Source organism: Danio rerio, chromosome 20, assembly GCF_049306965.1.
Source record: "Danio rerio strain Tuebingen ecotype United States chromosome 20, GRCz12tu, whole genome shotgun sequence".
Taxonomy (NCBI): Eukaryota; Metazoa; Chordata; class Actinopteri; order Cypriniformes; family Danionidae; genus Danio; species Danio rerio.
Window position 1 is genome coordinate 22871024 of NC_133195.1, and position 22715 is coordinate 22893738.

A 22715-nucleotide genomic window follows, 5' to 3' on the forward strand; every position below is an offset into this window, starting at 1 on the left:
AAACGAGATAATGGATGCGAGTATGAATTACTCAAAGAGTGAGTGTTGTTTTAGTGGAATTTAATTCAACACGCTGTATGGGGGGAAAAACCTCAGCATTTCATGATGCAGGTGTCTGTGGTCCTTCACATACTCAGTAGGTTCAGAGAATAGTGTAAAACAGCTAAGTTTAAAGATTATCCTGTCGCAAATGCAGCGAAAATCCTCCACGATGGTAATAGTTTGATTGCGCTGTTTACATGTCTGTACTGCACTTCAATAATGCCATTAAAATCGGCATAGTCCACATGCCTTAATTCCATTTCTGTTTAGATCTTTTATGACTTTAGTCAGATCATCAGGTAGATCCAGTCAGTTTTGATGAGATATGTGCTTCCCTCAAACAGTAGTAAACAGAAAATCAGTGACAGTTGATTCATCTTTGTGTAATCTCAAAGACACTGACATGTTCTTCACCAGTAAGCCCAAAGGGATTTATAATAAATTAACATTTCATTTCAATACTCCCATGCCAGTTAACAGTATACTTTCTGATTTAAGTGGGTAAATTTAAGCATTTAATATAAAAGACAAGACAGAAAGTAGTAATTGTGTAATTATAAAATTGCCCCTTGTAAATCAATTCCAGGGGGCAAGCATGGCCTACCAGTTGAAAAGGTAATTATAAGAAATGATTGAGAATTGTAAAGTTTATTCATTTTAAAATGGCTTCAAGCCAAACTATCGAGGATTGCATTTGTGCAGCACAATATTAGGAAAATGTGAGATTTTGTTTTGCTGTGATAGGAATATAATTTCACCAGACGATTTGAATAGCTCTACTTAGAAGGATTAAGTACATTTAGATGGACCAGGGTAATCAAGTCTTTTTCTATGCACTGCATCTGCATAAAGTTAAATAAATTACAAGCATATATAAATACAACAGTTCAACGATAACAGTTTAAGAAACAGTGCTTTATGGTTTTCTGAGTAGTCTAATAGTGTTCAAATACAGAAATTGAACAATCAAATGTAAAATAACATGGTCATCATTGTATAAATAATTTTATACGATAATATTTAATAATATCTTTACATTTGAATATTTATTAAGTAATCTAGTACTTTTTATCCATTGCAAAAGCAATGCTCAAACAAAATATTATTCAGCCCTACTTTTCATTTGAATGTACTTGAAAATCACTTTACACACAAAAAAAAAATCAATAAAAGCATCAGTGATAATAGTCCAGTCACTCACCAGAGGGCAGTATGAGAATTGTTTTGTTTCCCCCGAGCACACTGGACCCTTTCACCTCTAAAACCTTCGCTCTCTTTCCAGGGTCTATAGCACTGTCCACACTGTGAAGCAAAGCCCCCTGCAGGAAGCAGATAAACCATCAGACTGGCATAACTATGCAGGACTCATTCAGTAACTTTTTGCATCACAGTTTTATTTGTCTTTACAAAAATAAATTGTTGTTTAAAACTTCATACTGACCAGTCCAACAGCTTCAGAAAGCGACGTCACTTCGTTTAGCTTCCTCTTACGCTGGATATTTTGGAAGGCTAACATCTTTGGAGACATTTCTCTGTAAATTGAGTAACAAATAGTAACAAAGTTAGATAATTTAACTTTTAATATAAAAAGATGTACGAATCAATCGCCTGTGCAAAAAATAAGTTCTCTGGAAAACGATAAAGTAAATTAATAAATAAATTATAGTATATCTTTATTCATATATGATATATATATATATATATATATATATATATATATATATATATATATATATATATATATAAATATATATATATAAATATATATATATATATATTTTTTTTTTGATTATTTTTCACAAGGTTTATATGTGGCACTCCAGAGGGTTTGAATGTGTGAAGATTTCATAAGTTGCCTGTTAGGAAGCAATTACTAAATGTTGGCTAAAATGAAGCCCTACAAATACAAATCTTTTCCAGAGACTAGTTAGTCAGTGTTACTGCAAGGTTTGCTATTTTTTTACTTCTGACATAAGCACTTCAAATCATTCGAGAGCAGCAGTACATAAATGACACTGACAAGTCGAAGTTATAAATTTATTTTGTGTGTGTGTGTGTCCATATAGGAAACAAAATGAGTACTGTACCAAACTACATCTCATAAATTGCTCTTATTAAAGCTTAATCTTAATCTTAAAGCTTAATGTGATCCTTCAAAAAAGAACTGATCTAACACAGACAGACTACATTGCATTGGTTTGTGTCGGTGAGAGCTTTACCTGTTGTTGAGCTGACTGCTGCTCTGTGGGGTGCTGGATCGAACAGGTGAGGCATCCCGACTGCCACTGAAGGGCGAGACAGGTGCACTGCACACCTCCTGCAGCAGGTGTAGGGGTGAAGGGGCCCGGGATGACGCCTCCTGCTTCACTGTGCTGCTGGTAGATGAGGCTGGAGATGCTGGCGAGGAGGGTAAGGGTTGGAATAAAGAGCTCATGGCTGACACAGAGTGAGTGGCAGATGGGAGCGGATCCAGTGGAGATGGGATGCGCAGCTGGAAGTCGTCATCCATTGGGATGTAAGGAGCCAGCATCTCTAGGTCGAGATCCTCCATGGGCTAGAGGTCACAGAAATGTGCAAGAGAGATTACAAACCATCTAATGACTGCAAAGTTGTGTATTTTATTTTATTGTTTTATTATAATATTGTTTTTTTTATAATTTATTTTTCTTTCGTTTTCTTTGTAATAATATAAAATAAAAAACTTAGTCTTTTTTATTTGCATATGTACTTATCAAATCTGTAATTGTGTTTTATGTACATGTGTATATATATTCATATTTGCAATATATAAGCAATACTTGACAAGTCATGCCAATAAAGCTCATTTGAATTAGAATTTGATTTTGGGAGAGAGTGAGACAAACAATATGTAGTTAAAATCTTAAATAAAAAGTTACCTGGGTGGAAAAAGGTGTCTTTGCTTCGGTATCAATAGCAAACAGTTTCTCAACCAGGTCGAGTTTAAATTCAGAACTGATGTCTGGTTCCACTGGGAAACCGTAATCCATGGGGCTGTTGGGCTAAGATTGACAAAAAAAAACAACCTAAAGTCAGTGACAGTATCTCATTAACCATTACAAGGGAGCAATTGTTGTTAAATGACCAAGAATAGCAAGCGTTTAATAAGTGTTTACCCCCGAAGAGCCGAGTCCAGATGTGGAGGGTGTGTTTGTGGGGTCTGGCACACGATCAGAGGCAGAGCTGAAAGGGAAGTCCTCTCCTCCAGTCTCTAGTTTGGTCAGAGCTGGGATGGAGTCGCTGGGTGTGAGAGGAGATAGGCTGAGTGGCAGCTTCTCACTGCTGGAAGGCAGCATGACATCATTGTAGAGGGGCACCTCCTTCAGCAGCTGTATGTCAGAATCTGGAGGGAAATGGATACCGGTAATTATTATTGGTAGACCACCAAGGAACTGTGTGTATTTAATATTAGATTTACTTCAGTAAAATTATGAAAGCACATTTCCTGTAATCTCAGATGATTAGTGAATGACAAGAGTTGTTAGTCTTCATAAGATAAAAAGCTGCCAGGGGATTGCATTTAATCCTCTAAAGCAGTGTTTCTCAACTATGTGCCTGGAGGACCACCAACACTGCATGTTTTGGTTATCTACATTGTCTGTCACACCCATTATAGGCCTTTCAGTCTCAGGGAAAATGTGCAGAGCTGGTGGTCTACCAGGAATGTGGTTGAGAAACACTGCTCTAAAGATACACACTCTTGAAATGTTTATGGTCAGTAATACAGAGTTCACACCAATTGCAAGTTGAAGTATTCACATGAGTAGATTACATCCAAATTCAATGCAAAATTCTGTTAAACATAAAAGATGACTTTAGCAGAGTATAGGAAGTTGGTAGCCATTAGCTATGTAACAAACCTAGATTATCGCATAAAATGTGTGTATAAAGCAGCGTTTCCATCAAAGCGAACAAAATAGTCATTTCCTGATTAACTGGCACCAAATATCAACCAAAAAAAAAAACGAACTTGCTGGAGTAGAAGAAGCTGTGTCAATCTTCTCTTCATCTAATAAATGATTTGCACCTTAGAAGGCAATCCTGACACGCAATGAATGCGCAGTGGCGTTTGAAGGTGTGAGACACGAAGCACAGACGCTCTTGATTCTGGAGGTCATTAATAATATAATAACACTAATACTTAAACGGTAAGGCAATTTAGAATGACCAAAACAACATTTCAGCTGTTTTATATTGTGCTCAGCCAGCTGGTTTGTCCATTTACAAACATTTTCATCACATGATCTCTTATAACAGAATCACATGACCATTTTTAATGCTCATAATGAAATTTGTGCGGTAAAAGTGTTTTCATCGTAGTTTACACTTCTTTTCTTATCGAATAACAAGTTTATCCTACTCAGTTAAGCGCATAAGTTCATGCGCATTTTCAAAATGTATGCGCATCGTGGCGTTTCCATCAATCGTTTTTTTTTTTTTTTTTTTTAAATAGGTGGATCGAAGCATAGCTACTGACTTACATTGTAGGAAAATAAATACCGTTTAAGTCAAATGATACTAGTTTCCATCATTCAATAAAGAAACAAACATTTTTTTCTTCCATTCAGCATGCGGTATGAACTTCCATTACAACAACTCTTCCAGCAGTTCATAGTTGCATCCAACATCTCGTTTGTCATCGGGGGCATGCACGAATGAAAGTGAAAGTGCCAAACCGCAGTTAAAGTTGACAAATTAACAATAAAACACCCGAAATTACATGAAACTTCGGAGGAAATGCGGATAATGCGGTGACGCAATGACGGTAATCTAAGTATGTGCTATAACATGTAAAATGTGATCATGAAAGAAACTTTCAAAAAGCAACTCATGTAAACGCCTTTATCTTATTATTGTAGATTAAGGCAAATAATTCGATTACTGATGTCCATGTAAACATAGTCAGTGAAGTCTCTTACGTTGCAACAGAAATTTATTCTCTAAATAGACGTGCATTTGAACTTTCTACTCATTAAAACATTACAATTTTCAACAATGACTACAATAAATATTTCTTGAGCGAAAATCTGCATCTTAGAAATGACTTCCAAAGAATCCTGTTAAACTCTAAAAGCATACATCCCTGTTCATACATCCCCCAAATTACACTTTAAAGGTTTGTTTATGTTTAATGCCATGCCAGGTTCTTTGGTTATTTTCATGGCGAGAAAATATCAACTGACTGCAGTAAAGCTTAAGTATTTTTTCATTTATTGCTAAAATCTCTTAAACCATATTCGGTTTAACAGTGATAAAAATGTATTCAAAAGTAGCATAGTGGAACTAAATAAAAAAATGTCTCAAAGAATTAAAGCCAACACAAACTGTGTTGAGAGAGAACATGCTTCACAGATAAAGTGCTTTTGCAAAGACAACAGATTGGAGGATCTACTCCTACAGGTGAAAAACATACTGGGAGTATCTATAATTGTACTAAAAAACTGCGTGTCATCTTTGATTGACCCATTCTACAGTGGGTATAAACAACTTGATTCCACCAGTTAGAAATTTTAAGGTTTCTTTATCAATATTGGGGCTAATTTCACAGAGTTCACTTTAACTGTAAAAAATTAAAACTATAGACTAGAAGTGTTAATAAACATTGCAGGAATGTCCCTTAAGACTAATCTAGATGTGAATATATAAAAAGATATGTGCATCTTTGCTCATGGATCTTTTAATAAGCTCTCATTGAAACTGAATGAATTTAGGTGGCTTCCAGTTACTCTCAAATTACTGAAAAAATGTACCCATCCAGCAAGAATTACCTGAGTTGTTGAAGTCCAGAGAGATAATGGCGTCGCCTGCTGCAGGTGCCAACACAGTGAGGGCCTCTGGCTCCTCTTTCAGCTTATTATAAAGTGTAGAGCTTTCCAATGAGCAATTGAGGCTTTCTGGCTTGAAGAGCTTGAGAATATCCAATTCAGAGGTCTTTTCCTCAGTCTCCTCACTTTCTTTCTCAACAGCCTTGGGCTCAGTCACGGTCTGCTGCAAGGACAGGACTACATCCCCCTCTACAATGCCACTGGATAAGACAGAGTAGTAAAGTTGAAAATATGAGTTAATTAGCATTTATGCATACATTTTACATAGAAACGCACAATATATCATTTCAGAATCAATATCACAAGTGAATCCACAATAGTTCTATTGCAGGACCTGCAATGTCAAATTAGGATTATAGTTGACCAGGAACCACAGGAGTTTTCAAATACATGATTTGTAAAGTCATTGCTAATTTGAACTTTAAAGGTACAAAAAGTTTAACATTTGTATGTTTTTAAGGCCTGTGACAAATGTATTTCTATATTTTACATGATTTGATTATTATATTTTCGTCAGAATTCTGTTTGACTCATAGAAATAACATAATGTTGTGCCCCACTGTATTTATCAATGCTTGTGGCTGATTTATTGAATATTTTGTACAAATGCACTCCTCTAAAAATGATTGTTTCCAAATACAGTCATTCATTTCATCTGTTGAAGTATACAACAAATCGTGATATGTATAGCAGAAAAATAAAATTTAGCACTGTGAATGTTCTTATAAGAATATGCACAAAAAGCTTCACAATATTTTGTTTCTAAAACAGAATCCATACCTGAGAACGTAGTTGACGCACACAATGCATTGCGGCTGAGAATTCTTGGGGTTGTAGATTACAGTGGCCTGAGTCTCAACCCACACAAAACCACCTTTCTTAGCCAGCATGCGGTACTGGCCTGTGGTGGCCTGGCCCTTTGCAAACACTGCAGAGACATAAGGCTTTCCAATTAAAAGGCATTCGCATGACACCTTCTGTATCAGCTTTACATTAAAGTCAAACTTGAATCAAGATCAGGTAGACAACTAAACAACTTTATTGAACTGATAAGCTTCACTCACGGTTGTGATGTGTCTTGGTGAGGTGATCTGAATCAAGGGCGTGATAGTACTCGTAGACTGATCTGTTCAAGAGGTCATCTGGCTCATATCCCATCAGCTCAGTGATCCTTTGGGAAAGAGTGAGAAGATTGAGCGTACAAAGCATTTAGTAGCCACATGCTGAAAAACTGCCCATTTGCCAAATCCTGTAACCATTAAGTCATTGGGTTATTAACAGTTTCAAACAGGACACTTCTCTGTTATGCTTTGTAACTCTTTTAAAGTTCTTGCAATATACCACATATTATATTTAACTAGGACTTGTATCTACCCTAATGCAATGCACGGAGTTGAACATCAGAGTACTGTATCAAAGTTTATTTAAAAATAAAGATTTTAATATTTTATTGTTAGGATAAACTCTGCAATAAGTTTACATTTTTGTGTCGGCCCAATAGCCTAGTGGTAAGCGGAAAAAAAATCTTTTTTAAAACAATCATTTTTGTTACATATTTGACCTGTTTTTCTTTTTTTTGTTCTTGCGTGTATTGTGTTTACAGGCTGCTCTTATTAGTTTAGCATACTAAAGTCTTCTGGGGTTAGTACATATGGCAAATAAATTTCTTGACTTGACTTTTCCCAAACTCTATTTGAAATATGTTTAATGGCTTTATTTAACAGGGTAAACTTTACAGTAAGTTTCCATCAGTAATTGTCTGTTACTCATGATCAACAGTAACTAACAACGACTGAAAGGCTAATAATAAAATAAATGTTCACTGCGAGCTCAAGTTCATTAAATAGCATAAACAGATTCTAATACTAATAGATAACTACTACATATAAGATATTAATAAGCAAATGAGTATGCAAAGTATTTTTTATTCATCTTAATTTGTTCATTACATTTAACTATTGATTATGTAAAGTATTTATGACAAATATCAAATCAGTTTCAAGTAATATATGACGAATTGAGAAAGAGGTATTAAGGGTTATGGTTAGTTTGAGATTTAGTAAATAGTTATTACCATACTTGCATACATACATGAAAACGTTTATTCATAATTAGTAGAACCTTAAAATACACTAATAGCTTCTGCCACTAGGTGGTGCTAACAACCCAGTAAAGTTAAAACCGCAGGCTTTTGTGCTGACACTAAACGGGTTCTGCAGCATTGCTTTTATTCAAAGAGATGTAAACAAAAAGATTCAGGCTTGCAAAACATTTGTTGCCAAGCACAGATAACACTGTACATCCTGTACATCCAAACAAAACCCCAATGAAAATGAAAAAAGGAAAACTAAATTGTGCTAAATAATTTAAACCCTCAGAAAATGAAGAAAAAGAAAGGTTTGTGTGCCAATGTGTCGACCACCAAATTGGATTTTCTAATATGAGGGAGTCACATCTCTCTGCTAACCTTTCATCACAGTATGAGAACTTCATGTCCAGAGTGTGGCGGCTGAGGAAGGTCTTGCTGTCCAATGGCACCTCGATGTTCGAGGGATGAGGAATGGGCTCACAGATGAGCACAAGGTAAGTGACAGGGGGCTCTTTAAAGCCAGAGTCTTCTGAAGCCTCGCTGCCCTCGTGCACACGAACATGACCAGCGCAGTGAAGAACCTGAGAGAAGGAAAAATCTGCTTGTAAAAGTCTACTTTGAGCAAGTCAGCTACAATCAGTGTTCTTGCATCTCTTTCAAAGTAGAATTTAAGCACTTTATAAGTATGGCAAATGAGATATTTACAGAAATATACATAATTTATCACATCATAGCAGATGTTATTTGGTAAAGTATTCAACATTATAGTATTCTAAGGAACATTTTGATGGCATGTTTGCCGCAACATTGAATTACTGTAATTTACTCCTGTACATTTTTACTCACATCTTAATTGTGTCTTAATTTGAATTTCAAAAGGCACAGATGAAAAAAAAAAACTTTACAGGCACATAAGCAAACTCTAGAGTTTTAATTTTAGGCAAACGCAAAAAGATTTATTTTATTTAAGTAATACTTAAATAAATTACTCAAAAAGTAACAAATTTTTTGTAAAATAAATTATTATGAAAGCAAAAGCATTACATTTGCAAGCAAATTCAAGCACTTTACCAAAAATCTAAGCACTTTTTAAACCTTGAACACTAGATTAAACTTCACGCATTTTCAAGAATTTCCAGCACCCTTATGAACCCTGTACATAATAAAAACTACAAAATAAATATCCTTCACAAAAAATGACTCAAGCTTATTTTCTTTCCTACTTCCTTAACTAAAATCTGCTTTACGAATTGTATTCTTCTTGAACAATACACCAGGAAAAGGTATAGATATGTGGAAGGCTATATATAAGCTATGACTACAATTAGCAACAGTTTGAAAAGACAATGTCACCTTCCACGTCGCAGACTTGATATTGACGGTGCGTCCTCTGCTAGTGAGTGTGCACTTCATCCGCAGGAAGAAGCTACGCTCTGTGTTTTGTTCCTTGGTCTTTTTGGATCCTAAACATGGATGATAAGGATGAAGACAAACGTTAATGCATTTGTTATTAATGACTGATTTATCAGTGGTATGAATGTGTCGTGTGTGGCTCACCTGTTCTGTGGACGAGCATCTCTCTCAACTCTTCATGGTCACATGGGTGTGAAAATTCAAAGATGCTGTGACCGGTCAGATCAAACTAAGAGAGAGAAAAGGAAAGGATATTTAGCTACACCATAAGCTTTTAATCGAAATGCTTAGAAGAAAATGCAGACGTCGAGGTACCTGTGTGAGGCCCATGCTCTTGCTGACATTCTCAGAGAGATAAACCATGTCTCCATCCTCAGACAGGACCATAAGGAAACCCTCAAGGGCCTTCAGATAAAAGCCATTCAGCTGACTTTCCAGCTCATTCTCCTCCTTCTCCTCTTTTTCATCTGCAAAATCGAATAACATCCCTGAGCAATATAATAAATGTAAGGTCATGTTTACACCTGATACTAAGTGGTTTGTATAAGAAAAAATACAATCACATGTTGCTAACTTGGTACATTCCTATTAATTGTTTTGTATTACTATAAATAAAATATTGCAAGAACATATTTTATTAAACAATTTAGTGTATTTTAATACTTATATTAGAAATGCATGTAATATTGGTGGCCATATTGATATCGGCCAGAAAATGCTATTTTTATTACTATTATCAGTCAGAAATCAAAATAGGCTGATATCTTTAAACTGATAAATTATATAATTGTACAGAACTGCCTGTCTTGTAAGCACAAGAGAATCTTTCTGGTGTGCAGTAATAAAAGTGTCAAATTACTGTAACACTTTTTATTCGAGAACATTTGAGCTTGTTTCAGTTCTTAGTTCTTTCTTTTTCGTTTTCATTTTATTTAAATATTTATGTAACTTGTTAGTTATTTAAATCCAGTATTGTTTTGTAATCTATTGTAATCAGTATTGTAATCTATTATTTTTTTGCAACAGTCAAGTTGCATGTTAAGTTGCAATGCAAAAAAAAAGGAATTTATTATTTTGGTTTGCTAATTTATGTGAAATTGTGAATAGGTCTATATAGTCCTTTTTTGCTTTGAGTAGGCTATTCTAAGATTAGTTCAAACATTTATGAAGTTTTTGTTTTAAATTAGTTGTTTACTGTTCAAATATATTACAATTTTAAATATTTATATTTATCGGCTAATATATCGGTTATAAGTCTCCAAATCTAAAGTTTTATTGGTTGTTGGTATCGGCCCAAAAAACATTTTGGTGCATCCCTAAGTTATATTATTACGTTTTTTTGTAAATACTAAACAAATAAAAAACTAAATAACATAATTATAATCATTTAACTACTACTATATAGTACTACTGTAAAAAACAGCCTTGCTTAAGGCCATGTTTATTGCACTTAAAGCTATATTAAATTGATGTACAACCTTTTATTTCATGGAAAACCAAAGTTTTTTAATAAAAGTTTGGGAAAATGTCCACAAATGCACATTATAATTGACTCAAAAAAAAAGAAGGTGAAATTGACCCAATTTACTAAGCCACACCCAAAAACCGCCACCCACCAATCGTGGCTCAGCAACTGTAGCTATGCGCAGGGGCTCTGTCAAGTTTTTGAGTGAGTGCATATGGATTGTGCAAATCTAAAATCCGGTAAGTTTGGATGGGATGGTGATATTTTTTCCCTTTTCAAAACCAAAAACCCAAGAGGCGAAATGTCAGAGTGAATGTGCAGCAAGCTGTGTGAGGGGCACTAAAGGAGCGGAGCTAAGCTTGTTTTGTTTTGATATTTCTGACACATTCAGTGAAAGACAGCAATAACTCACACCTTACCCTAAACAGATTTAAACAGTGTTTTCTACAAAAATACAAAGCTGATTATGTTTCACAGCTGTATTTTCCTTTTTTTTTTCGCTTGATATTAAAAATATATTTTTCTGCTTGATATAAGCCTTTGTCATAGTAACTTAGTCATACTAACAGCAAATAGGTCATAATGACATAAGTTATTGATCCAAAAAATACAAATCTGTGAATCTATTGCTAACTTTACTGAACTTTATATTTCCATCTATTTCAAGCTACGAACATTTGAAATTACAAATCAACAGAACAAAACCGAGATGCGACCACAAACTGAGCACTTACGGTCAATATACTATACCAGCAGCTGTTTTTCATTAATTTATAAAGAACACACAAACACACTGACAGTAATGGGTAACTTAATGTACATTGTTATGGGTCAATGATGCTAATATTTAGCACAAATCCATTATTATATCTATTATATATATATGTTTCTATTATGTGGTGAATATACCCCTGTAATGCATACTACAGTCCTTTTTTGTCTGGCTTTCTCAGATATCTCACCTGTTCGCCAAAAATTTAGCAAAATTTTGCAACAGATAATGGCAATGTCTGACATCGGCGCATGCACATTGTAAAAGCCTGCCGGGCACGAAAGCTTGACAGGCGTAGCAACAGTAACTAAAGAGGGTGGGGCTTAAGGCTGATTTATACTTCTGCGTCAAACGCCGGCGTATGCTACGGCGCTGACGCATAGCCCTTCGCCGTGGCCGTCGGCGTGGCTGACGTGCATCTCTCAAAAATTGTAACTACACATCGCAACGACGCGTAGCGCAAGCTCTGTGATTGGTCGGTTTGGTAGCGCTGACGAGTCTGGGCGGGACCGAGAGCCGCGTGAATGGCGCGAGCGATTGTTTACAAGTGTGGAGTCCCGTGAAAGAGCTCTGGATGGAAAGTTTTGTTGTGTGTTTACCTCATAGTTAAAGTTGTTGCACGTCCGCCGGTTCCTGCCTCAAAATGAGCGAGTTTGAGTCACTTGTACAACCAGGAAGTGTTCAGGAAAATCAAAACAAGATAAGAAACTCGACACAAAGGAACATTTACACCTCACTGTAAACTAGCGTTTTGGAAGTGTTAATGCAGACCAACAGAGACAGCGCGCAGAAGTATAAATGCACAGCCACGCGCATTGCCTGCGCCGTGAGTTACGCCGGTCACTTGACGCAGAAGTAGAAACCAGGCTTTAGCGAAGGGTCGATTCAAACTCATACATTTATTAAAAACACATTAAGCTAAATTGTAATTTCAGTTTTAATTTGCAACTTCAGTTTTAAAAGTGCAGTACTAGTACATATGTATATCTGATTTATTGTTATCCAAATTACTATTAAAGTGACTGCTCAGTTAATACTGTCATGCTGTTACAATCCTCTAAGATGTTAATTCAACCTCAGAATACAATCCAAGATATTTTAAATGAACTCCAAACAGTTTCTGTGCCAATGTCCTTATGTGGAGTAAAGACAAAGCAGCAGCTCATGTAAATGTGCATTTGAAGCAAAAGTGGAAAAAACTGCTTATTGTAGGTATTTTTGTCTCTTCATAAAATTAAAATTACATGGCTGAAGTCACAAGGACTACATCTACAATGTTTTCATCTTTCTTGGCCTTCAAACTGAATATTACTTAAGACAGAGAAATGAAGGACAGAAATATTTCAGATAAATTTCAGAGGATGAACTTAAGTCAAAAAGAACTGGAACAACAGGAGGATGAGTAATTAATGACAAAGGGTCCATTTTTGAGTAAACCATCCCTTTAATAAGCTTTTTGAGCAATCTGCCCCAGATATAATACAGACTGCATCTTATTTCCTTTGTTCCATATCTCTGAAAGGTTTTTGAATCAGTTTTGTATGTGGCGAGTTTTCCATTTCTTGACATGAATATGCAGATTAGTGGACTGACCGGAATTGAGCAGCTTCCTCATGCGCAGGTAGCTGATGGTGAGCCTCATAATGGAGGCTTTGTCCAGGTGAGACGTGACATTGTGTGGCAGGGGGAGCTGGTGTGCTAACTCGTAGAACACCTCAGACTCCTTTCCCCTGCGAGATCGCGCTGCATCCCTGGACTTCTCCTTCCTGCGCTCCGAGCTCACCCTACAAAAGAAAGAAGGAGAGCGTGGTGTTAGTTTGGCTTCTGCATTAGTGCTTGAGGTCAACGGCGAGGTCAACTTTTTTTTAATCCCTCATTTGCTTAGAGTCAAAACTTGCGACGTCAAAGGACAGAAACCCAGTCTCAACATGACTGGCTGATGAAAGGGGTGTGGACGCACGGCAAGAGACACAGTTACAACCCTTGGAGCTCAGCCAACGGTGGTAAATGTTGTTGTGTTAGACAGTTTGCAGATTTCCCAACACAAACTTCTCGGCGTGCTACATGAAATAAAACTTTACACACAGACAAGCCATAAAACAACCGCTCTTGCAAACAAGCGAGGTGAAGACATTGAAGATAAACAGCTCCTAACTAGAAAAATGATCTCTTTTCAGACAAATAGGTCACCATGAAACACGTTCAGCTAAAATAACGCTCTAACCTATCATGATTTCAAAAGAAGCATATCTACTACCCTCGGGATCTCTTTCTATTCTGTCAGTGGCCAACATAGACTCCTATTCATTTAACAAATGTTTTAGTTCACTGCAAGAATGGAGGGGTCTGAAAATAAGCCAAGATACTGGTAACAAAAAGCAACATAATGGACACCCTTCAACAAAAGCGACACGAAAACAGCCTCAGGTGTTCATTCAATTGTATTAGCTGGGACTTGCCACCCAAAACTGTCAAGGCTTTATGGAAAACTTATTAAAATCATCATAGATTTTTCTTTTCTTAATACTTCTTAAACTTGACAGTAAACATTAAGTAAAAAAAAAACACCAAACCCAACAAAAAACCCCACATCTTGTGTCATGAATGTTTTCTAAAAGATGTTAAGCTGCAAACAAACATGTAATCAGATATGGAAACATCATTAAGGAAGTTAATTTAGCACATGAAATGGCACTGATGGCAGAAAGACGTCAATGTTATAAAAAAAAAAGGTGGTGTGGAGTGAGTCAACGCTCTTCTATTTAATTCAAACAGGAAATTCTGAGAAATAATGTTGCATTGAAGAGTAAGCATTGCAATAATTTGTAATTTCCTGTCAAACTGCAAAACCAAGTGGACATACAGTAGTGTTAGTCTGGCCAACAGAGCACATAAATGGATTGAAATGCATAGAAAAATGCAAAAAAAAAAAAAATGTACAATTTGCATTTTCTATATATTAAATATTTAACGTTTATTTAAACTGCTTTTAATCCCAGATTATCTTTGTTCTGAACCTAATTTTTACCTCTGTGAAACGACTGTACATTTCACTTTTTAGAAGTGCTTTTAGCTTTTTACCTGAACCCTGCTATAAAAAAATGAACACGGCTTTGTGGAGTTAACTTTGCATTGAGGTGCTAAATGTTTGTAATGTTTGTTAATCATAATCCAACATTGTTAAAGCTAAAAACTAGGGATGCTCCGATCGATTGGCCGGAGATCCGTATCGGCAGATACTCACATTTAATGACTCGATCGGCTTGTCTGGATGATCTCATAAACTGATCGAAAGTGTTAGTTTATGGGTTTGCAAGCAGAGAAAGATGCAGTTTTACTTTTTATGCATCAAAAATGTACCACAAGCTTTTTCTTCATTAAGGCATCTTGAATTATTCTTCCATCATTTTGCAATGTTTCCAAATTGCATTGTTGCTAACAATTTTTCTTACCAGATTTTTATGTTTAATCTATAATTTTCTATCAAGTTGCTACTGGCCATTACATGTCCACACTGAATGGTTATAAGAGATGTGTTATGGGATTAGATGCAACATCCTTCATTTATTCTTTTAGAGGAAAAATGTGTTTTTGCAATGTTAAAGTTATATAAACCTTAAAGCATCAGAAACTGTACTTGGCATCGGCCGATCACCATGATGAGGAATCGGTACTCTGTCTCGGCTCCAAAAATCCTGATCGAAGCATTCCTACTAAAAGCATAACCAAATATTCATTGTCCCTCATATTTACATGCTTTGGACAGTAAAAAAAAACACTGTGCACTCTGTAAAGTCATTTCATTATATGAGGGGAAAATGTAAAATAGGGATGACGACACTGATTTATTCTTATGTTTAAGGCCAATTTACACTTTTTGCATTAAATGCACAAAGTAGGTCAGATAGCTTTTGCAATTTTCACAATATCAACAAAAATGTTCAGTATGTGATGCTCACGCATTTTCCAGGTGTACCTAAAAAACAACTAAACTTTTCTGAATGCCAAGAGTGCACCGCCATTTATGCAATTAACTAATCTGCTTCACACTTTGACAGAATATACACATTTCAGCAGACTGTAATAACTGTAATAACAGCAGACTAATTACTTCAGACAAACACTGCAGTGCATTTTACTTTCTCTAAAAACTTGCATTGGAGCTGCAGCACTTTTGTCCATTTGGCATCCTCTGAGAAAACACTTGATGGTCGCCTAGTTACAAGAGAAACTAAAAATGGTGAAGCAAACCAAATGTTCAGCTTGTCACTTTAGGTCAGAATAACAACACATGCAAAAATGAGTGCTGTGTACAGCAGCAGTGAGGAGATTGTAAATAAAAAGGATGTCACGAGAGTGGCTTTTTGGTTTCTTTTCTTGTGCATCCCAGCCACTAGCTGCCTATCTGAAAGATTTTTTTAGCATAGGAGTAATGTAACCATTCAACTTCAATTAGTAATGTTGCAATATGTATTTGAATAATAATGGCTGATTCCTTTACTTGAAAACTCAGATTTAATTGTCATAATTTGTTTTGTTTACAGAGTTTGAGGTTTACTTTATCATTATTATTCACACCTTACAGATGTTGATCTTCCTTTACCATTCCACACACTTTGTAACATTTTATTTATCATGTTTAAGAGTCTCTTTAACACTTATGCTTATTTTAGTATAAAGACATTTTGTTTAAATGTTTTTGGCTATTAAGGTTATTTACCTTAGTAATGTAAGTAAATTAAAATAAAGTGGTTAAATAACAAAAAATCTTAATATTCCTAAATGTATAGTTAAAAAAATATTCAATAATTATCTATAATAATATTGAATTATATGAAACATGATATCATGATATTGTAATATCGCCCTGCTTGCGCATCAAGAGTGAATACCAGTGAACTTCAAGAGCTCCAGAAGGATGCATCTGATTTTGAGCATTAATGAATAAAGTTGCCAAGTGTTAAGCATTTGCCAGTTCAGGTCTCCTCCTTCCCTGAATGTGTACGAGCTTGAACTACTGGCACAGTATATGACACGCATTTCCTGCATAAACTCAAAACACAAGTGACAAAACTCTTCACAGTAAAAGAGAGAAATTACATTGCCAAACAGCATTTTGAATGTTCAGAATTGTCAACATTGAGCAGTGTGAGGGATGTGTAACATGAAATGATAAAACAAATGATTGCCCAGAGGTTTAGAATGACCCAGGGTGTTACTAGTTAAAGTGTGAAAAGCTCTACATTATAACATGCAAATGAATGAAAAATAATACTTCAACATCCTCAAACAACCAGAGTGTTTACTTGATAAACAAATGCTCGATCCAACACGTGCAACAGAATTGTCCTCACTTCCCATTTCATCTGAACCCACATAAACTTCTCATAGAGCTTTAAGAGGCGTCCAAGCAACTCATATCTGATCCCACATCAGGACCAGCTGACTGTCACAAATTACACAGTATGAAGACCACTCTCGTCTCAACACACTCAAAGCATTTATATAGTTGCCAAATCATTGCCAAATATAATGCTTTCATTGTTAGCAAACACTACCACTTTTGTCCAATATAAACGGAGCTGTTTTAGTTGTTGTTTAACTGTTTAGCTTGCAGAAAACCTGTGCACTTAGTGCTGCACAAGATTTGAAAAAAAAAAAAAAACATTGCAATATGTCGTTTTTCTGTGATACGCGTTGTATACGTCAGATCACTCAAATGGTAAGTTCGCCCAAAAATGAAAATGCTGTTATTAATTACTTTTTCCATGTTTGCGTGGGTTTCCTCCAGGTGCTCCGGTTTCCCCCACAGCCCAAAGACATGCAGTACAAATGAATTGGGTAAGCTAAATTGTCCATGGTGTATGAGTGTGAATGAGTGTGTATGGATGTTTCCAAGAGATGGGTTGCAGCTGGAAGGGCATCTGCTGTGTAAAACATATGCTGGATAAGTTAGTGGTTCTTTCCGCTGTGGCAACCCCAGATCAAGAAATGGACTTAGCCGAAAAGAAAATGAATGAATGAATAAATGAATAATTACTCACCCTTATGTCGTTCCAATCCAGAAACTTATTAATTATTTATTTATTGCCACATCAGCAACCTATGGCTATTTACAGAGAAAATATAAATAAATTACATGATAAAAAAAAAAAATTGTATTACACTAAAAAAAGTTACTTAGATAAATGTAATACAAACTCAAGAACATGTTTGTTCAACTCAAGAACATAAATGAAGATATCCAATACATGGTTTCCGCCACATTCATTTTCCATGGTAGGGCACCACACCAAAATCATTCACAAAACGTATTAAAATGTAAGTGAATTATAGAATTAAACTATTACTTTTCAGTAATTTTAGTAGTGCTGTGCATTACTAGTTTAACCCTTTAATGTTACACTTCATGCATGCCCCCATGACTAACGAGATACTGGATGTAACTTTGAACTGCTGGAAGAGTGTTGTTTTAATAGAAGTTCATACCGCATGTTGAATGGAAGAAAAAAAAACTTTGCATTTCACGATGCAGGTGCCTGTGGACTGCGCTGACTAGGTGCAAAGAGTGCACATGACGGTAACAGTTTGATTTAGGTGTTTACATGTCTGTACTACACTTCAATAATGCGACTAAAATCAAGTGGTGCTCACTGCAGACCCACTTGGGCAGAGCCTTCTCCTTTGCATTTCTTCTACGTATGATGTCACTGGGGGTAGGGGTTAGGGGTGGGTGTACGTATTAAAACAGCTTATAGGAGGAGGAGGAGGAGGAGGAGGAGCAAGAGCTCAAGCTCCCCCTCACTGGAGCTCAAGTGTCTCTGCAGCGAGCAGTGTCTCACTAACATCGGCATACTTCACATGTCCTAATTTGATTTCTGTTTAATTCGATTTTGACCATAAACTGATTAAATTAATCAAAAATCGGTGTACATGGTAGAATTTTTTAATTATTCTTTTTTTGGGTTTTTTCACCTTTAATGGAGATAGGACAGTGGATATTTCAGACAAGAAGACACTGGGAGCAGAGAGAGGGGAAGGGTTGGCAAAAGACCTTGAGCCGGGAATCGAACTCGGGCCGCCTGGAGCACCATGGTGCTATATGTCGGTGTACTTAACCACTAGACTATTAGTGCCAACACATGGTAGACTTTTAATCAGAGTACTGTCATAATCGCATAAAAATCGAATTATTGGTGTCCATGTAAACGTACTGTGACTATCTTGCTGGACTTTATGGACGTTTTACTTTACTTTCGGATGCATCAATGTCATTCTGTAGGTTTATTGGAGACATTCATAAATATTCCAAGCAAATCTAAAAAATCTCGACTTGTAATAACTGCTCTCATGACATTTCTCTGAAATAAAGCAATAGGTAGCTGAAAGGTCTGTGTAAAAGGCCTGCCACCACAGCTGGAAAACACTGCAACATGTATTATTTGTGTTTTGAAGATAAAGGTCTGGGGACATTGGAACAACATGAGGAAAAGAAACTAATAACAAAATTTTAATTTTGGGCTGAACCACCCCTTTAAATAGTTATATTCTGAAATAATCCAATACTTTACAATAAATTAGAGACATAATCTCTATCAAATATAAACATATTACAAAAAATTAGAGACAGAATCTCTATCAAATAAAAACATTACTTGCAGGCATAGAAAAATACACAGAATGACACAAAAATGTGCTTATATTTTCTATGATGTCATACAGTATGGAGGTAAAGATACTCAACAATCAACTGTAAAATAAACCTGCATTGTCTGCACTGTAAACGGTAAATACAATTCATCTGTCAAAGTTACAAACATTACTGCTTCTTGTGCCTGAATACTTTAAGCTCACTTGTTATATTTACACTGCAAAACCCCTTAACATGCAAATGAAATATTCATTCTGCTGTGGTTAAACTGCTGATACAATATTCATATTTAACTTCTCATTTCTAAAGTGAGGTAAATAAAACGGACAGATTATTACAGTCACATTGCAAAACAGCCTACATATTTAACAGCAATAATACGTTTTATGTTACTTGAAACAACAAGACGACACAGTGAGCAGCAGTAGCTTTTTTATTTGGCTCTGATAGCTGCAAAACTACACTCAACACTAGAGCTGTGCAATTAATCGAAAATCCGATTTCAGTTTCAATTTTGGCTTCTAACGATTATGAAAAAACATTAATTGAGATAAACGATTATTCCATCACATACCGCCCCCCTTTCCAGTTGTACACGTGTCGCTCTGCAAAGCTCAGTTCCACATGAAAATGACTAAAAGCATGTGCTGTAATGTAACTTTTGCAGAACGGGATGCGCATCATTTATATTTTTAAAAGCGTGAAAGAGCACGTGCTGTTGTGTGTGCGCGCGCTGCGCTCTGCCTCGGACAGGTAGCGTGTGTGTGTGTGTGTGTGTTTGCGCGCGCGCCGCGCTTGGCCTCGGACAGCAGAGGACACACGCACATCTAACGCCATCTTAATGTGAGCGCTTTAATGGTCAAATACATGCACATTTGTGTCAGGGCGCGGTGTTCAGTGATTATTAACCCTCATTTATTTAATAAACACATAAGTTGAGAATTAAAAGACACGTGAAAGAGAAACCATATCAGAGCCGCACTATTCTTAAAGTGATAGCGCGCAATATCCCTCCTACTGCTGACTGTTTTTATTATAAATCAATAATAAAATCAAAAATACAGTGAAGATGCTTAAATCACAGTTTAAACAACATATTTAATAACTCATTTCTAATAGCTGATCTATTTTATTTTTGCTATGATGACAGCACATTATATTTACTAGATATTTTTCAAGATTGTATTCAGCTTGAAGTGACATTCAAAGGCTTAATTAGGGTAAATAGACAAGTCATTGTAAAACAGTAGTTTCTTCTGCAGACAATCAAAAATATATATTGCTTGAGGGGGCTAATAATAATGAGCTATTACAATAGGTTTCAAAATATTAAACCTGCTTTTATTCTAGCTGAAATAAAACAAATAAGCCTTTCTCCAGAGGAAAAAATCTAGGAAATACTGTAAAAAAATCCTCTGTTAAACATCATTTGGGAAATATTTATATAACAATAATAATTCACAGAAGGGCGAAAATTTGACTTGAACTGATAATCGTTTTGAATAATCGTGATTACAATTATGACCAAAATAATTGTGATTATGATTTTTCCCATAATCGAGCAGCCCTACTCAAGACTTTGGCCTAAAATCAGGAATGATAATGGAAGGTAAAATTAGGACTGCAAAATTTTAATCCTGTTTGGCTAGAATGCAACTACAGCCCATTGCACCATGTATTGGAAGCAGGTCTGTAAAAAAAAATTTTAGTGAAATGAAATCTTTGACAATCTCTGGAAGTAAAGAAAGTGGACATGCTTCAAATGTTTTAAACCCTTTTGTTCATCAATGCCCAAACTAGAGCCGGAGTGCCAAAGTTGGATCACGTTAACCTTTGATCTGGCCTACTATCCCATCTGAGAAAAGAGGGAGAATGATGGGGATGTTTTAATGTTTTATTGTTAAAAGTTAACGAAATTAAATATTTTAATTAAATATATTCATTAAATGGCATAAATGATTCAGATTTTGTTTAAATGTTAAAACTGTCACCCGACAAAGCAGAGACTTTTTGAGCAAATTAAGTCAAAGGCAGATTATGCTAGCTTGACTAGTATACTCAGGATTAAACTCCACTGTGTTAAAATTAGATAAAGTTTTTATTGCATTAAGTTATCATTTAAAAAAAGTTATACTGCATTGGTCAATATAATTTAAATGAATATTTTCTTTTTATTTTGAAATATTATTGAATAAATTAGGAAATTACCCATGACAACTTTAATGTAATATAGTTTGTTAATTCACTTCGGCCCACTGCTCTCAATGATTTGGTTTTTGGCCCTTTATATGAAAATGTTTGGCCACCCTTGCTTTGGTTTGTGCTGTCCATGAGTGAACAGATTGTTAAAACTTAAAGGGATCATTCGCACAATGAAAATTCACTCACTGGAAATCTGGAAACCTGTAATAATTCACTCCCATATGATGCGTTTTGTAATTCAAGTGTTACAGGTTTCCAGATTTCTTCAGAATAACCCCTTTTGTGTTCAGTAGAAGAAAGACACTCAAACAAGTTTTGAACAAATAAAGGGTGGGTAAATGACAAACAAATTTACATTTATATGTGAACCATCCCTTTAAAAAGAGCCTAATGCACACAGGACAACATGTTAAATTGTTTATTGTACTGAATTTGCAAAGCTGTCTTCTGAAATCAACTAAAAAGTAACATTATCATGAATATTTATATTTAAAATAAACGTATCAACTGAATTCATTAACATACATTATGTCTTTTCTAATTTAAATGACCAATATGTCTCCTCTCAACTGCCAACAAATCAACATACTCCCTATCTAAGAGCTCCAAGGTCAAAGCAGCAATGGGAAACAACGAGCAAGCATTGTGTCAACTGTCAAAGCCATGCAAGACAAAGGAAGGAAAGCGGTTAAGACGGCCAAAAACAGCAGGAAAAAACAGCTTCTTCAGACGGCGTCCTAATTGATCTCATCCTTTTGATCAAAGCATTTTTCAAAATATAGTAAAAATCATTTAGTCATAAAGAGAGGAAACCCATTGTGCACTGGGGATGTTCAAACACACACACACACACACACACACTTCATTGTAGTTTTCAGCTTGTGCCTGTGGGTGGTATATGGCTTTATTACATATGCTTTATATATAATGGACTGCTCGCTAATGTATGTCTACAACACTGAGTCTTCCTTGGGAGGGAGGGAAGATCATTTTAGAGAAGAGAAACTTTTTTTAACATAAGTATGAGGCTGGATTGGTGTCAGTTGAATAGTTGTCTCATGAAAACAAGATGGCTATTAAAGGTAGATAGACATTGGTGGATGCAAATTTAATAGCTTTATTCTCTATGTCAATTTGCCTACAAAGTTGGAGTTTGTCATGTGACAAACTTAACCGTCTATTTCGATGTAATTTTTTTTTACACTGCGATGCAAAAACCATGCCAGTCCGCTTCCAAA

The 22715-nt window shown here is 35.7% G+C and overlaps 1 protein-coding gene across 1 annotated transcript in view; it reads right to left on the minus strand.

Annotated features, from left to right (window-relative positions):
* The window catches only part of hif1ab (hypoxia inducible factor 1 subunit alpha b), a 28969-nt gene that overhangs the window by 2126 nt on the left and 4128 nt on the right, over positions 1-22715 (minus strand). The window contains exons 2-14 of the mRNA NM_001310042.1: positions 13218-13408; positions 9703-9854; positions 9532-9616; positions 9328-9437; positions 8353-8555; positions 6950-7056; positions 6666-6813; positions 5829-6085; positions 3177-3403; positions 2940-3062; positions 2262-2596; positions 1484-1574; positions 1244-1361 (exon numbers count right to left, since the gene is read on the minus strand). Of these exons, the coding sequence (NP_001296971.1) occupies positions 1244-1361; positions 1484-1574; positions 2262-2596; positions 2940-3062; positions 3177-3403; positions 5829-6085; positions 6666-6813; positions 6950-7056; positions 8353-8555; positions 9328-9437; positions 9532-9616; positions 9703-9854; positions 13218-13408 (2147 nt within the window). The remainder of the gene's footprint in view (positions 1-1243; positions 1362-1483; positions 1575-2261; positions 2597-2939; positions 3063-3176; positions 3404-5828; positions 6086-6665; positions 6814-6949; positions 7057-8352; positions 8556-9327; positions 9438-9531; positions 9617-9702; positions 9855-13217; positions 13409-22715) is intronic.